Below are 17,369 nucleotides of genomic sequence, written 5' to 3' on the forward strand. Positions count from 1 at the left end.
TTTATTCATACTCATACTTGATTTTTGGTCACACAATACACAAACAAAGAGAATCGTTTCCGATTCGATCTAATTTTGAATTTTTAATCACAACATGTGGAGCGAACAAAAAAAATGATTATTAATAAATAAGTGATCAATTTAATCGATTTGAGAATAATTATTGTGCTTGTGTGTTGATGTGTAGAAATTATGTACATGATTTGAAATTGATACAGTCATTCACAACATTATTTTGTTTACTCACTGGCATTATTTACAGAAACAACAACATTCATCTCAAGTCATTGCTGATAGTACTATTTGTATACAATTACTCAGTTGCAGCAGTCGCTTCGTGCGATACAGAAGCGTTTGTGATGTGTGTCTGATGAGAAGTGTAAGAGCGTGTAAGAGAGAAAAATAAATAGAATACCAATGTATTAAAAGTGAAACGAAAATGGTGCGAGCAAATGTAAAGATATTTCATTACGATTGTGTGACATATATGAATTGCTGTGAATTGTATAATTTATTGTAGAAAAAAAAAGATCTAAATATCGAGGCGATTCTATTAAAGCACAACTTATGATAATCAGTTTTTGCCGTGAATAAGTAATGAAATCGCGACTATTTTATAGCAAGTGCCTTTTATGAAACCGAAAACGCGTGATTTGATATAAAAATCTAAAAAAGCGTCTTAATTTCTTCTTTTTTTTCGTTGAATGATCAAACATTGTCGCTGTTCACTTGAAAAAATACAAACCTACGATTTCGAGCGACTTTTTCTAGCTTCAATAATCTTTTCTAATAAGAAATATAAAGATTTTGAGATCTATTTAAAAAAAGCGAAAGTTGATTATAGACATTTGACGAATGAAAAAATAGGGAATGTTGTTATGCTAAAGTTTTGAGTGCAAAATACGCGCATGTTTTTAATTACACCAATAGTAGAATCACTTTTACGACAACCTATTTATAAGATTGACCGGTCGTAATTCTCAGTAGAAGAAACATGAACGAAGTAGATCAACACAAATAAAAACGACGATCACCAACACATCTACGCACACAATCGCAAATAATTTCTATATCAAAATATCGTATCGTAAACCGTTGATGTGCGGAGAATAAAAATTATAAATAATATGCGATAACGAAAATTACAAGGAATTAAAAATAAAGATATCGATTAAGTTAAGCATACATGCGAATACGATTTATTGTCAAAGACGCCCCTTGATCACTTGACTTGACAATTTTTGGATTGAAAAGAATTTTCGCTTATCAACAACAGATGTTCATCGTCTTAATCGCACCTCAGTGTTATCCACTTTTTTTTGTGTGCGCACACAGGAGAGAGTCAAGCTCTTTACTTATGCGCAAAATAAGGTAATTGAGTGAGAACCGAACGCAGACAGTGATAATAAGAAAATTAAATAGAAAAAAGAGGGGGAGAAAGAACCTATACAATTAATTAATTGGAAAACATACAAACGCAAAACGGAGAAAACTATTTATAATCAGTATGCCAAATCATACGGGTGCGTGTAGTATGCCGATAGCTTATATTGAAAAAGATAATTGTAAAGTTGACGCGAAAGATAATGGAGAAGATACCAATAATAACGAACGATTAGATGATGATCGACAATGTTTTAGTGAAACAAATTTTGGCATATCAACTAGCGATATTGTCAACGATGGAACATTTGATGATAGTGTATCGACTGAAATGACTAAATTACAAGTCAGCGAGACGCCCGAAACAAAACGACCATCATATATTGCTTTGAAACCGATATCAGAGTTACCCACAAAAAGTGCCGGCCAATTAGATGCGGACCAGACAGACGGTTGTTTTGGCGCGAACCAACAAGAATCAGAACATGACTATGCCAAGGGTATCAACATTAAATTTCAAGATCTAATCTATCGAGCACGTAGAAGTCTCCCATGGGATCGATGTAAGTACAAAGTCTATTGACAATCATTTTGTTCTTTATTCTTTGATCACATACGGTTAATCAATTCTAATGATGTCATGACATTTAATATTTTATTTACAACGGTTTATATTATCGTAAAACAACCATCTGTCCAATATAGCACAACATAAATGTGTACATATTATAAAACATAACACACAATTGGCGAAGGTTAGCAAGATAGTAGACACCAATGGACATTCAAATATTTGTTCGTACATAGTTCAATGTATATATATCAATGTGTGTTTTGTGGCACATTTTTTCCGTTTTGTTCAACAAAACAACATGATTTCTAAAAACAATTTTATCGCAATTTCGTTAAAATTATTTATCGAAGCGAGCGAATGAGCCGAACAGAATGAAAACAAAAATCAAAATAAATAAATACAGTTGACCGACAATAAAGAGTCATTGAACAATATTGAAATTGACGAATGACGAATAAAAATTATCAGTTACAATTTGTGGCCTATAAGTGCTTAATAATGTTTTATTGAACTGTTTGTTGTTGTTATACATGATTTTTTTTAAAAAATCAATATTTAAGAAGAGAAGAAAATTCAATACATGATGCGATGAATGAGTTTTCAAATCACTTCTCAAATATCTGTAAATCGAATCGATACACGTGCGCTTCTACACACATGTTTACCACATTTATTATGTATTAATCGGTGTTTTGTTAAATACGATGTTTAGCCGTGCTTGAAGTTCATTGGAAATGACCGAGACATTTGAAAAAATGAAACTGCAGTTTTAAAGTCCCAATTACAGACTTATGTCAAACAGTTGTGATATCTGCGTTTATCAAAGTTTTGCGGTTTTTAAACTTCTGTTCTTTTTTTTATCAGAGATTTAACGAAGAAAGATTAACGGGATCGAGGGGCTACTGAGCTTATCAAAAGTTTGATAAACGCAAATTTTACAACAATATAATCATGCGATTGTGCCACTGTGATTTATTTTCTGTTTGCACAAGTGTAGTGTTGGAATGCGAAAATTGAACGCTTTCCCACTTCTTCTTCATATTTGCAATAAAAATAATGGTTTCTTTTTTTATTCAATGACCAGCAACAAAAACTATCATAAATGGTGTAAATGGAGAGTTTCGAGCTGGTGAGCTCACTGCAGTAATGGGACCTAGTGGAGCTGGAAAATCTACTCTTCTGCACATACTCACTGGCTACTCAACCAATTTGGCAAGTGGTACAATCACAATCAACGGCCGTCCAAGAGATTTAAAACGATTTCGAAGTCAGGCTGCATACATTATGCAAGATCATGTACTTCAGCCCCACATCACCGCTTGGGAAGCAATGTATTTTTCGGTGAACTTAAAAATTGGATCGCAGTTAAATTACACGGAGAAAAAACAACGAGTAAGTTAATCAATGCACGAGCGCAAAAACCGCGTCTAACCAAACTGTTATTTACCAACAAATAATCAGACAATCATTATTAATCGATAAAAAAAATCGCTTTATTCCCTTTTGATGTCGACAGATTCAAGAAATACTAGAAGCAATTGGATTGTATGAGAATCGATTTACAAAAGCCGGTGAATTATCTGGTGGCCAACGAAAACGGCTGGCTATAGCATTGGAACTTGTCGATAATCCACAGTTTATGGCATTTGACGAACCAACAAGGTATCGAATTTACAATGCAAATTTTTATGCGCACTAAAAAAAGATAAACAATATTTTTTTGCGATTGATTTATGTAAACTCTTAATTGCCTCGTCCATATAATAGCTACTATTCACATGAACTATGTAATTACGTTTGACTTTGCAAACATGGATAGCAAACGATTCGGATGAGTAGTAAATTCTTAATTTATATCATATATGGGATGTTTTGCACAGACAATTGATTACTCATCCGAATATTCAATGTTAAGAGGCAAAAAAACAGTGTCCCCCATACTATAATTACTTCATTACAAAGTGACTGTCACTGTTTTTTCTGAGTCTAAGGAGAAAATTGCACACACACATTTTGCGCAACGATGACGTTTCACAAATCGACTTTTTGCTCATCATTTTCATTGTTTATTTTCAGCGGGCTTGATAGTTCAACATCAACACAGGTGATATTATTGCTGAAGCATTTGGCACAGGAAGGACGCACCATTCTGTGTACAATACATCAACCTTCGGCATTACTATTTGGTTTATTCGATCATTTGTATGCAATTGCGGAAGGTCAATGCATTTATGCCGGTGCAACTGGGAAGTTAGTGCCATTTCTATCGACCGTCGGTTTTGAATGTCCAAGAACCTATAACCCATCGGACTATTGTAAGAATAAACATGTTTTCAATCATTTCTACATTGAAATGTCTGACGCTCATATAATTAAATACGACTTTCTCATTTAAGTGCTAGAAATTTCAACACATGACTACGGTCCACATAATGATCGACTGGTTGCAAAAATTCACAATGGCTTAAATGAAAATTATCGAACAAACACGCACGCCGCCGCCTATAATTACTCACTGGAAATTGCGGGTAATTGTTTCCGTATATTTGAAATTTGAGAAATGAAATATGGAATTCTGAATTGTAAACAATACACATTTCTAATGAGCTTGAAAAACAATGACTTATTAACTTTGAACATGCTTTGTTTAAAAACCTTCAAACTCACAATACACATCGAATCAGAATTCTAGTGAAAATTAAATGGCAAAAGCAAAAATTGAACGAAAAAAATACGCACTGTCTTACATTTTTCTATTCTCAACTCTGCAGAAAGATTTGTCGAAGGTGGTTTGGTGACGCCAATATATGCGCCTGAGCTTGCACCATTGGATTCGGAAAGTTCCGTATCATCGCCCATGGATCAGTCATCAAATTGGAAGAAAGCAAGGCCAATTTCACTTTATTCGAACAGTCGACAGTGTTGTAGGTGTCGTAGTGGTGCATATGCAACATCATTCTTTCGTCAATGGTATCTGTTAACGCTCAGAACGATTATATGCTTGCGTCGCGATCGAACATTGGCGACAATGCGATTTATAATTCACGCCTTAATTGCCTTACTTGTCGGCACACTGTATTTTAATATTGGAAACGATGCAACGATGATGTTTAATATTTTCCGTTACATTTTCCTATCGCTAATGTTTCTCATGTTCACTGCATTTTCTACAGTCACCATAAAATGTAAAGAAATCGAACTTGAGCATATCAATTTGGAAAATTCTTCTCACAGAAATAAATTTTACTTTTAGTTCCATTGGAAATGCCGATAGTGGCACGGGAGCATTTTAATCGATGGTATTCAAAAAAGGCCTACTACTTTGCATTGACTTTCGCCGATTTGCCGGTGCAATTTGCTTGTGTATTGATCTATGTATTAATTACGTATTTGATGACGGCTCAACCGCTCGAAATGTTTCGCATTGGTTTGTTTTTAATAACAACCGTCATGGTAACCCTAATAGCCCAAGCATTCGGTATGATTGTTGGAGCTTCATGCGGTGTCAAGGTGAGTGTGTTCTTGAAAATGAATGTGGTTCTTGTTTTTAATTGTGTATTGTTTGTTTCTAATTGTCTGTGAACTTAATTTTTTGATGCCTCAGCTGGGTGTTATAGTCGGGCCATTTGTAATATCACCGTTTGTTGTGTTTTCTGGATTTTTCCTGCGTTTAGCCGATGCACCGACATATCTTCATTGGCTGTTTCATGCTTCATTCCTGAAATACGCCGTCGATGGGTCCACGCTGGCCATCTTTGGGTATGATCGGCCCAAATTGGAGTGCAATGAAATTTATTGCCACTATAGAATACCGCATAAATTTATGAAATTAATTGACACACATCAAAGCAACTTTATGTTCAGCTTTGGCATATTATTGGCCATTTGTATTGTATTACGAATTATTGCATTTTTTATTATGTCACTGAGACTCAGACGAAGATGAAATCTTCATAGATAGCTAGCAACAAAGAAATGAAAGTTACCAAACATTCGATGATGTAAGCAATTTTTATTCAATTACTAATAAACGAAAGACACCTGGATACTTTGTATTTGACACAAATTGTGCTTACAAATGAAAAGCTTAATATATTATTTTTGTTATTTTGTACTTTTGCATAAAATATTCGAGATAAGGTTGAATTTGATTTAAGCATATTATTGTTTGACGTTTTTTCAAAAAAATAATTTGTATGAGGCCATTTGTTCAATATACAAAAAATTTGGAATTAGTCATTTGAAAAATTAAAATTGGAATTGTAAACACCTCAAGAAATGCACACTTGAATTAAGCGAAATACTGGTATGATCGTATATTTTAATACGGGTTTTTGGTTTATTGTATGTTGTAAACAGCTCCGATTTAATCCGCATTGAACTCGAAAAGGTCAAATTATCTTGAAAAAAATGCAGTCAACAAAGATGAATGATTAATTTTTGTTGTGATAAGATAATATCTACATATGAATCAAGAGAGGCGACAAAGAAAAAATAATAAAATATTTCCGACCATGCCCAGATTGAATCGACATCATTTTGTACTGAAGAGCGGCCATTGTTTTTTTTATCTTAATTTGTGCAAGTGCATCGGATGGGCGGGTATTCAATAAAACGTGTGACGGGCGGTTTTGTAAGCGTATTAATATATATATAGAAAAACCACTTTTGCATTAAGCATAGGTCTCAAGTGATAATTATGCGAACATGAGAGTGTGATATAATAATAAATAAAAACAAATAAAAATGAAATGCAAAAAATGGAATACTTTTTTTGATTTAAATATTATTCTACCGGCGACAATTGTTTCGTGAAAAAAGAACATCACAATGTCATTGTACTTGATCACAATCGTTGCGCAATTAAACAAAAAACCAGTCTTGTGAACTTATTTTAGTGTTTTATTTTTGTTCGTCATTTAGATAATAATGAAAGCAATTAAAAATACTTACTTGACAATTCTGTGTAATTCATTGTTTTTTCTAATTTTTTGGTGTTTTTGGGAGTTTTGTCATCAATGAGATTTATTTTATTTTCATCACATTTCATTCATTTTCTGAAAATAAAATATCCGGATTTTTATTTTAAGATTAAAATCACTTTCGGTTCTACATTTTCTTTATTTTCTGGCCCGTATTTTCATTTATTTATTTATTTTTTTGATATTTAAAACAATTTAAACGAAGAATAATAGATTAAAATTTTTCGCAATTTTTATGATACAGATGGATAATATTAGCTGGATCTAAATGCGCTTTTAATAACCTTTTAACTTTTTAATAACAATTTAAATATAGAGGTGCAATTGTTTGTAAAATTAGTTTAATAATTTGAAACACAATCACGTTTCAGTGTGATGGACTAAAAATAATCTAGATCTGTATATGCTTGATTTGAAATGTGTTGATATTAATTCGATTTCGATTTTATTTTTTTATACATATATCCGCTACCATTACGTATCATTATAATCTAACATCACGAAAACGACAAAACTAATTAGTAGTTGACGAGCTAGAAAATTGAATAAATCTCGAATTTTTTTATTGTTTTGTGAATCTGCGTGCTGAATGTGCAAATATATCTACAGTCAAAACGTTGAATATTTACAGATTTCGTTTGTTGGCGTTCATATGAATGTCAACGTGATCAAAATAAAATGTGAATAGACCTCGTGAGAAAAATATGATTTCTAGCAATCAAGAATGTTTTCAACTTGTTTCTCTCTTTACAATAAATAAGAAAATTAAGTGTGAAAATGTGCATGGAATTACTTTGTGCAGTGGCTCATAGTAAATAAGCTTTCATTCCGATTAGTAATTAAAATCGTTTCCGTTTAAATGTTGATGAGAAGCAGCGTGCACGCAATCAAAATAGAAACGGCCAAGGTCAATTTGTGATAATAATATGCTTTGGTTTTTACAAACTTCAAACTAACTTTAGATCGAATTCTGATATTAAACTAATTTGTCCAAATTTTGGACCCAAAAATCAAATGAGTAGGGATGAATCTGCAAATGACCTTCAATATTTATTTTTATTTGGATCAAGGTAAGTCAACGATTAAAATTTCATGTTGTGATGAATGACTTTTGCTAATCAAACGGGTAATTTTCATGCATAAATATATGTGACGCAAAGACTCACATACTATATTTTTCATATTTGTGGTTGAAAACAATCCGAAAAAACGAATTTTATGATATATAGATTCCCGCTGTACTATTCAATTTTAATCCGTCGGTGATTTCTCTTTTTGTGGTTTTTGCTGAAATTCACAATATATGACTTCATTGCACTGTGGCGTTTACGCTTGATAAGCTCATTACGATGAACTGGCGTTACGTCATGATGTCTAAGGACATGGTGTCTTAGACCATATGTCGCATTTGTATAAGTGAAAAGGCGTTTTTGTGTCTATATATTTAGACAAAATGACCGAAAATACATAAGATAATTTTGAGAATGGAGAAGTAGCATTCGCATGTGGCTTCCAAACATATGAAAAGTAGTTTGGTTTTATTTTATCGAACATTGAGGCGCGCGCAAATCTGTATGCCTTACAGGCAGGTGAATATGAAAAACGATGAAAAAGATGCATATATTCACATGCCGCACACGCTCATATATTGGGGTACCAATGGGTACACGAATGATTTGTTAAAAAGCGCCGAAGGCTGTGAAAAAGATCTTTGGAACGATGCACTGGCGTCGAATAATATGCTGAATTCAATTGAGATGAGCTTCGAAAACGGACCAAATGTGACACCAGATAAAATGTTGATGTTGGAAATGTCGCTTTTTCAATATTTTTAAATCATTGGTGAAAGTTCGCTGCTGTACAACTGCATAAAAGGTAGAACAAAAAAAACAGCCATGGATTCATATATTTGCGATGTCTCCAAGCAAGCTGCGTTAGGCCATTTTTTGCGCCTACAAATGTTCAATGGGCAATCGTCAAATGAAACATTTTACAAGTCAGCTATAAATCGTTGGGAAGAGTTCGAGTGTCCACATCTCTGTGGAAAGAGAATGATGCAAAATTGGAAATTAAACGTGCACCAAAAAGATGTTCATGGCGTAGTACCAGTGAAGTGAACCAAAACCAAACCATTTCATTGGTTTCACTTACCGAACGAACCGGAGCAAGCGGAACGTTCCGACAATGGTTTACACTGTGCAGTATACACACGACCGTGCAACGTATGTGTGTGTATTAGTGTGAATTGCTATTCTCGTACACATACGTTGCCATACAAACCATTCTCGGAACGTTCCGCCTGCTCCGTTTCGTTCACACAAAACGAAACCAATTCCGAGATACCGCTCCGAAATCGGTTTGTATGAGAAATTTCAAACCGGCTCACTTCACTGCGTAGTACTACGCTGAAGCCGGTAAAATGCCAAAATTGTCTAGCAGAACTGCACAATTCTTACAAAGTAGAGAGACACGCATGTAACGAACCGATATTTGCAGAAAGATGAATACCATTCAATTCTGCGGGCCTCGCAACTCAGACAAGACTTATGTTATGCAATCGTTGGCGTCGTTCTGCTTACTTCACACTAACATCCGGAATTTTGGTAACCATTTTGGTAAAATGGGTGTGTTGGGAAATCGCCCTTTGTTCATGGACGAGGTGAAAGACCTCGAACGCGATATACAGGAGACCAAACTGGCAATGGAGGGGCATTGGTCCGAAATCGCCATAAAACACTACGCCCCAAAACAAATCAAATACCCGACATTTTTGATGTGCAGTAATGATGACTTTTTTGCCGGTGACACAACTGGTAAGTTATATATTAATAAAATGAATGGAACGTTCCATATGAATAATAATGTATGGATATTTATATGTAACGTTCCATACAAGCACCTAAATGTATGGAACGTTCCAATTCTCTTTTTTTTATGATTGCCCTTAATGATATCATAAACATATATATACATATTTATGATATCATCAGCTACAAACAAATAATCATAAAAAAAGAGAATTGGAACGTTCCATACATTTTGTGGTTACTATGGAACGTTCCATATATTTAATCAATATATATTATTTATATGGAACGTTACAATTTTCCTTTTTAGGTATTTTCGAAGCTCACATAAAGACGTACACCACGAAGGAATTCCCTGAAAAAAATGCGAGTCGCTGACACCATGGCTCTACACCCATTCGCATGGAAAACTTTGTTTATGCAACTGGGACTATGGCTTGAGGACGACGAAGCTGATAGTGATATCGAATGACTTGTTTTTTTTTAATGATCATAATAAATCAGAGGTGCGCACTGGGGGGATTCAGGGTTTTACCCCCCACCTAGCTTGGTCACGTCCTGATTTACATAGAAGAATTAAGTGTCAAAAAGAAGTCAAGTTCAAAGCCCGAAACGACATCGACATTATTTCAAAACTTTCATTGGTTGTCATGAATTTGTGCGCACCCTTGGGTTTTGCAGTTCAAAAGTGAGAACAGAGCAGATTCTGACAGTGAACAGAGCGAAGATGAAATGAACGACACTGAAGAGAGCGATTCTGAAGGGAGTGATATTTATGAGCCTCAAAAGACCCCAACTACGACACATTGTAAGTAAATTATTGTTATTAGTATATATTAAATAAATGCCACTTTAAAAGTCCTTTTTATTTTAAAGCAGTTGATTGGTGGTCACAATTTTGCGTCAAAGATGAATATACATACATCGAGCCAGTGATGGTTTTGCGTTAGCCAGCGTTGGCTTAGCCTCGTTGTATACCAACATTTGGTGTACACCAATCGTTAGCCAGCTAACTGTCTACACTGTCTGTGTGACTGTGTATGATAGTATGCGTGTGAAAACGTCCAATTCTCCTGACGTGTGTTAGTGCTGGCTTACGCATTCGTTAGCCGGTGTACACAGTGATGGCAAATTAGCCAGCTAATGTGCTCATCACTGCATCGAGCAAGCTCACCATCCTATTTTCCATAATAGCCGGATGCAGTACAAATGGTGAAAAACTTTTGGTATTTTCTCAATCATTGTTATCACTGAAATTGATTGAGAAACATCTAAACAGCTTAAATTGGATACGCGACAAAGATTACTTTTATTTCGATGGAAAGACCAAGATACAGGAACGAAAACTGAATTGCGACATTTTCAATGATAAAAATGAGAAGCGAGCAAGGTATCTATTGCTAATTTGCTTTGTATTTCGACTCGAGCAAACCGATATAAATTGAATACTTTATTACGTTTTTAGACTATTTCTTATTTCAACTCGTGCGGGGGGTTTGGGAATTAATTTGACGGGCGCAAGTCGGGCTGTACTATTTGATGCTTTTTGGAATCCATCAAATGACGTAAGACAATTTTACACAACATGATATGAACTATGGAAATTAATTTTAATTGGCATATTTTTAGACTCAAAGTGTATTCCGCATATATCGGTTAAACCAAAAAAAAAACATGCTATATTTATCGATTAATCGCTCTCGTAACAATGGAAGAACTCATATATAAAAGACAAGTTACAAAGTTATCACTCTCGAAGCGTATTATCGATGCAAAACAGACTGATCGGCACTTTGAAGAGAACGATTTGGCTAGATTTTATAGCACGGAAGGCATTGATCCAAAGGAAGATCCTCCGGAATACGATCAATCAAAAGATGGTCTGCTATGTGCTATTTTAAACTGATAATGAATTTCATTCGTTCTCAATCAAATCAAAAGCGTGGTCGCCTAAATACAAGTGTAGTCAATTTAATCGTATAACTTAACTACCGAAAACTATTCAAGAAGTGCAAAATGCGTTTGAATTTTTTTTTAATTCTCTGGTTTGGTGTAACAACCGTCCTCGGTGAAGATAATTGTGCTGTAGTTATAAACGAAGTTAACACTGGCAATTTTGAAAATTTGAAAAAAAGTGACTTTATTGAGTTGAGATTGGTGTGTGACTCAGATAATCCGAAAAGTGTGCCACAGTGTACAATAAAACCAATATTGGTTTGCTGCTAGGGGTTTTCATGTATTTTTATTGGATGAAATTTGCATTATCGTTGCATATTGGCATATCGTTGAAATGTCGGCATATCTGTAAAATATCGGTTATATTCGGGTATTTTTTGATAATTAATTGTTCTGGAAGTGGGCTTTGGTGGATCATCAGGATCATCAGAACCGCTCCCAGTTCTGGAAGTGGGTTTTGGTGGATCCTCTGGATGGACTAGACCATGGTTTGACAATCCCTTGGCCCAACCTGGGGTCCACTTCCAGAACTGGGAGCGTTCTCATGATCCTGAGGATCCACCAAAGCCCACTTCCAGAACACACACACTTCGCATATCGGCCAATATCGGTGGATTTTTGGCACAAAATAGTGAAATCGGTAAAAATGTGCATTATTTGTAAAAATTTGCATGATTTGTTATACTATTGTTTATTCGTCGAATTCTGGAAAGAAAATCTTATGTAGGTTTGCTGGTTATTGAAGTTATAAAATGCCTTCATAAATTCCACATCAATGATTTCTGCAAACACACAATTTGTGCTATCTTTGAATCCGTGGATCACAAAGCATCTTGTGACCATTCGCTTGAATTCTGCGGATTTTGGGCACAAGCGTTTGGCTAGCTTTTGCACCAAGTCTAGCGACATAATTAGTTTGCTGAGATCTTGTTGGCTTAAACTTTAATCGCTACTTACTATTGCCGGTTCCGACATTCGACGTTCTCTTTCAGGTGTGGCGCTGCTATATTTTAGCATCCAGGGATGGCGTTCTGTCCATTTTTCATTGAAACGCACTGGATCTTCTGGAAATTCGGGCAACATCATTTCAAACGACGGCGACTGTAACTCATCAATGCCGGGAATGGCAATGAAATCTAAGGGTCTCGAAATTTGTTCTTCTGTACAAATGTGACATTAGTGAACGGCCCAAAGTCTTTGGTAAATTCAATCACTGGCTGATCATTTGTCTTAAAAAAGAATATAAATTGGCGGGTTAAATAAGGCCTTACTTGTAAATGTGACAGCATTGAAAGTGTAGATCTTGCATTGCAACAATTTCATTTAGATTGTCAATTCCACTGATGTCGATTTTGAATTTCTGTTTCCAGTCGATCACCTTTTTAGGTGTACCGATTACAACATGGTCGTCTGGGCCGCTTGCTGTATTTAATTGAATGGCCCCCGCAATTTTTGTCGCCATTTCAAAAACAGCCTTCGCCAATTCGTCATTTGGCACAATGTACAGAATTTGTGTGCCATGTTTCGATGCATCAATTTTTTGCAATATCGCGATTATCGAACGGCACTAATTCCATGTACATTGCGCGGAGTTTCCTCCAACAATGTCGGCAGGATCATCTTCTATATATGTATGAATAAAAATTGGACGTTTTTTTTGTTTATATTTTGTGCGATCATTCACTTCAACGCTGCAAGAGAAATTCTGCAACAATTTCATACAATCGTCACTACAACAGATCAGTTGACACTTGTTTTGATGGACCAAATGTCAACTGCGCTATTGTAGTGACTAACTATAAAAATACCAATAGATATTTTAACACCCATTGTCAAATTCAGTGTTTGTCATTTGGCTTGCTACAAGCAGCTTGCTTGCCTGCGTCGCCTATCATGCGTCAAACAAGCAAACATGCGGACACATATACGGCAAACGAACCATAGGTTTTCGTTCGTGCGACCAATACATCTACACAGATACACAGGATACAACGTGTTCGCGGAACTGTGTACCGCATCTTGAACGAACGAAAACCGTGTAATACCTATGGTTCGTTTGCCGTATATGTGTCCGCATGTTTGCTTGTTTGCCGTACGATAGGCGACGCAGGCAAGCAAGCTGCTTGTAGCAAGCCAAATGACAAACACTGGTTAAATTTGCAATATATACCAATACATTTAAACATTTGATACGTATCATTTTTCATCCCTACTCCTGCAAAATTTCTCTGCAGCGTTGAAGCGAATGGTCGCACAAAATATAAACAAAAAAAAACAATTCTACTACTACTGTTTTGAGTGTGTATCATTTTTCATTCATACTCCTGCAAATCAATTGCTTTCTGATTAGTTCAAAATATAGCCGAATAATTTTAGAATAATTAGTAATATTTGTTTGTACAATTTTCTTAAATGTATATACATTATACGGGCCAAAAAATGACCTCACAGTAAACCCAATTCGGGCCGAAAAGTGACCTCACTATGCCCTTTGGGAGGGGTTGGATTAGCATTTTTATGCGGTATTCAATATACTATTTCCATGTTGAATTACCTGGTGATTAGATTGCTTTATTTTTCGTGAATTTTGCAGAATTATATCGCCACTAAGCGATAGCGAGAAAAATAGTCATATCTATCCCATAAAGGTGGCATGTATAAGATTCTTCTTTTTACCGTTTTACTCCATTTCACAGATACATTTTTCAAATATTTACATATCATTGGATTCTACTCTTAATTACCATTCCAACGATGCATAAAACGTCACATATTTTTTTTACACTATTGAAAGAGGTAATGTCCAATGCCTTTATAAAGTCCCCAACGCAGTTTCTTACACTCTTTTACTCACACACAAACAAAACGAAATGTCAAAAAATAGCTGTTCGACCGAACCATTCATAACCAACTTCAAGCCACTAGTAGATTCGGAATGAAAATAATGTTTGAAAATTCTATGATATTTCGAAAAATGAACTAATTATTTTGGAATTTTTTAATCTGGTTTAGAATAAAATAAATTTTTAAACATTTTTTGTACTAACAATATTTTAATAAACATTCACTTATTATTTAATTTTCACAATTTCCATCAATTCACAAAATTTAATTCATAGCACTAGCATGAAGTTGGTTATATGTCAACCTTTATTCATTCGTATAAAAACATATTATGTTCACGCACACATAAATGTTGGGGAGTTTTGACAATTCCTCTTTCCTGGAGGGTCCTTTTTGGAATGATGTTGAAAATTTCGGTTTTGTCATAATCATGCCATCGAAATCCCTTCAGAAAATTCATGGATCTGAAATTTGATGATACCATCTTATTCTACGTTTCAATACCTTTCCAACTGTCTATCATACGTCTGTTACCCACCTGTTCCGTTTGACCGGTTCCATTGTGAGGGAACTTTTCATGGAAAAAATCAAAATTTCGACTTATTCACATTCATGACACCAAAATCGACTCAAAGAATGTGGGTTTGGTAAATTTGACTTTCCCATTCGATTCTACTCATAAATACCTTTCAAACGGTGTATCAAACACCACCATGGTAATTATTCTGGTCAAAGTTTTAAAAAAAATCTTAATTTTTTAATTTTAACTTTAAATTTCTGTAAATAGTAAAATCCACTGGTTTTCATTCCGATTAGTATTTAAGATCGTTTCCGTTTAAATGTTGATGAGAAGCAGCACACGCAAACAAAATAGAAAGGCCAAGTTCAATAGTTCCGGTAATAATATGTTTTGGTTTTTATAATCCTCAAATTAACTTTAGGTCGAATTCTGATATCAAGCCGACATAATTGTTAAACCACCAACAAACGCACCGTGCACACAGAGCATTTGTTGTACAGCTCGTGTTGCTGTGAGCGATAGCTGCGTATGAGTCGAGAGTCACTGATTTATTATCCACTCAAAGCTGCTCAACAACTCCCATTTTATGTATTTTTGACGAGCGTTCAAAATGTCGCGAGAAACATACAGCTAACAGGCTAAGCCGACACTAATAGACTAATTTTGAATGATGGTAAATATCCAGAGATGGGACTTGTTATGACGTTAGAGCACAGCTTATGAAGTCTTTCTGCATTTTCCGTTTTTCCCTGCACGTCCAGTTTTGTTTGGACCTTTTGGAAAAATCGATCATTTTTAATCATTATCATTGAAAATGTCTTTTCAAGCGTCAACTGCTTTACAAGGTGAAGTTTAATCTAATCACATACTCTTAATATTTGTGGTTGAAAACGGATCCGAAAAAGCGAATAAAATCATTTTATGATATACAGATTCCCGCAGAACTGTTCAATTTTGATCCGTCAGTGATTTCTCTTTTTTGTGGTTTTTGACGTGTTCCGTGTTTTATGCATAAAATGAATCATTTCTGAAATTCACAATAAATGACTTCATTGCACTGTGGCTTTTACGCTTGATAAGCTCATCATTACGATGAATTCAATGCAAATTATTTTTTAAGTTCAGACATTAACGCAAAAACAACAACAAAGTAGCAAAACCAACACACCTATTTGCGCGAAACAATGAACGGAATAACAAAAACAAAACCGGTATGCGACACGCGAACATTTTTCGAATGAAAAAAATAAAACTGATGAATGCTGCTAGACAGTTTCGCTATCATAGCTAATGTAGTTTACTAGCTGCTAGATAAGTCGAGACGAAAGCGCGCGCATAATTTATCATAAAAAATGAGCGCGGTATACCGAACAGGTAGCTGCTGGTTTCGTTGTTGTCATCATCATAAGCGTGTGCACCATTCGGTTCTCGGATTTGTTTATACAACAAATGCTTGTGAATGGAAAAATGTTTTATTTACACGATACAGATTAAGTTGTTGAATGGGACAAGTTTTTTTTCTCTAAAATATTGATCATGGGCCCATTAAATTCAAAAGAGCTTAGCGGAAGAATCGATTATTGAATCGTGAATTTCTCAGTAAGCAAAGGTGTTTGATGTGATTTTTTGATAAAAATAGAATTTTCGTCAACATAACATTCTTCCCATGAAAATGATCAAATTAAACGTGCTTTGCGGTTGGCTGTCATCAAAAACTGAGTGACTTGTTTGTTCTAGGTCCCTCAGCTAACTAATGACAATTCGTGTTTGTTGACGACTCAAATTTTATTTAATAAATAGAGATTTTTTTGTCGTTCGTCCACTTCTTCATGCTTTCTCTTTTCCCCCTTTTTGAAAATAAAGCATACATTCGTTTGTGGTCAACGTTTGTTTTATTTAAACACATTATTTTTTTCGATGACAACAAACATATATAAATGCCAGTGATGACCAATACTCGCTCACCAAATTCGTTGTAATTGATCATCAGACTTTTTTTTATTATATGTGTGTGGTGGACGATATGCGTTTGTGCTGTGGCTGTGATGTGTGTTGATGCTATTGCCGTTGTTCGGTCGCCACTTAATGCTCATCGTTGCTTGTTATATTATTCTTGTTTAAATATGTGCTTTATTTGCATTTTTTCTCTCAGTCTTACGCACGTAAGCGGCGGTCGATTCATTTTCGGTTGGTAGTAGTTGTTATTAAACGGATCTCGCTCTTTACAACATTCTGTTTGTGTGCGGGCACTGGCAGTGATTTTTGTGATGCTCCAACATTTAGGTATATTTAACGTTGCAATG

General features: G+C 35.0%; 1 protein-coding gene across 8 annotated transcripts; it reads left to right on the top strand.

Moving 5' to 3' along the window:
• Window positions 1-43: 43 nt before the first annotated feature.
• LOC116340654 (ATP-binding cassette sub-family G member 4-like) lies at window positions 44-6,437 on the top strand. Of its 8 annotated transcripts, none has more exons than XM_031767253.1 (9): window positions 44-454; window positions 1,304-1,946; window positions 3,042-3,349; window positions 3,474-3,619; window positions 4,034-4,272; window positions 4,354-4,485; window positions 4,729-5,142; window positions 5,211-5,467; window positions 5,562-6,437. In XM_031767253.1, exons 2-9 carry the CDS (start codon window positions 1,508-1,510, stop codon window positions 5,901-5,903), a joined length of 2,277 nt encoding a protein of 758 aa, XP_031623113.1. In that variant the 5' UTR covers window positions 44-454; window positions 1,304-1,507; the 3' UTR covers window positions 5,904-6,437. The 8 variants fall into 8 exon arrangements, with proteins under 8 accessions (XP_031623113.1, XP_031623112.1, XP_031623116.1 ...); XM_031767252.1 differs by having other exon boundaries at window positions 44-389; XM_031767256.1 differs by having other exon boundaries at window positions 44-389; window positions 1,336-1,946.
• Window positions 6,438-17,369: the final 10,932 nt, after the last annotated feature.

This window comes from Contarinia nasturtii, unplaced genomic scaffold, assembly GCF_009176525.2.
Source record: "Contarinia nasturtii isolate CC-2019 unplaced genomic scaffold, AAFC_CNas_1.1 Cnas_scaffold_695, whole genome shotgun sequence".
Classification (NCBI taxonomy): domain Eukaryota; kingdom Metazoa; phylum Arthropoda; class Insecta; order Diptera; family Cecidomyiidae; genus Contarinia; species Contarinia nasturtii.

Excerpts from the sequence above, each read along its gene's own strand:
- LOC116340654 (XM_031767253.1), top strand. The coding sequence starts at position 1,508 with ATGCCAAATCATACGGGTGCGTGTAGTATGCCGATAGCTTATATTGAA. Across the intron at positions 3,620-4,033 it reads GCATTTGACGAACCAACAAG|CGGGCTTGATAGTTCAACAT; the intron begins GTATCGAATTTA and ends GTTTATTTTCAG. Across the intron at positions 5,143-5,210 it reads TTCTACAGTCACCATAAAAT|TTCCATTGGAAATGCCGATA; the intron begins GTAAAGAAATCG and ends TTTTACTTTTAG.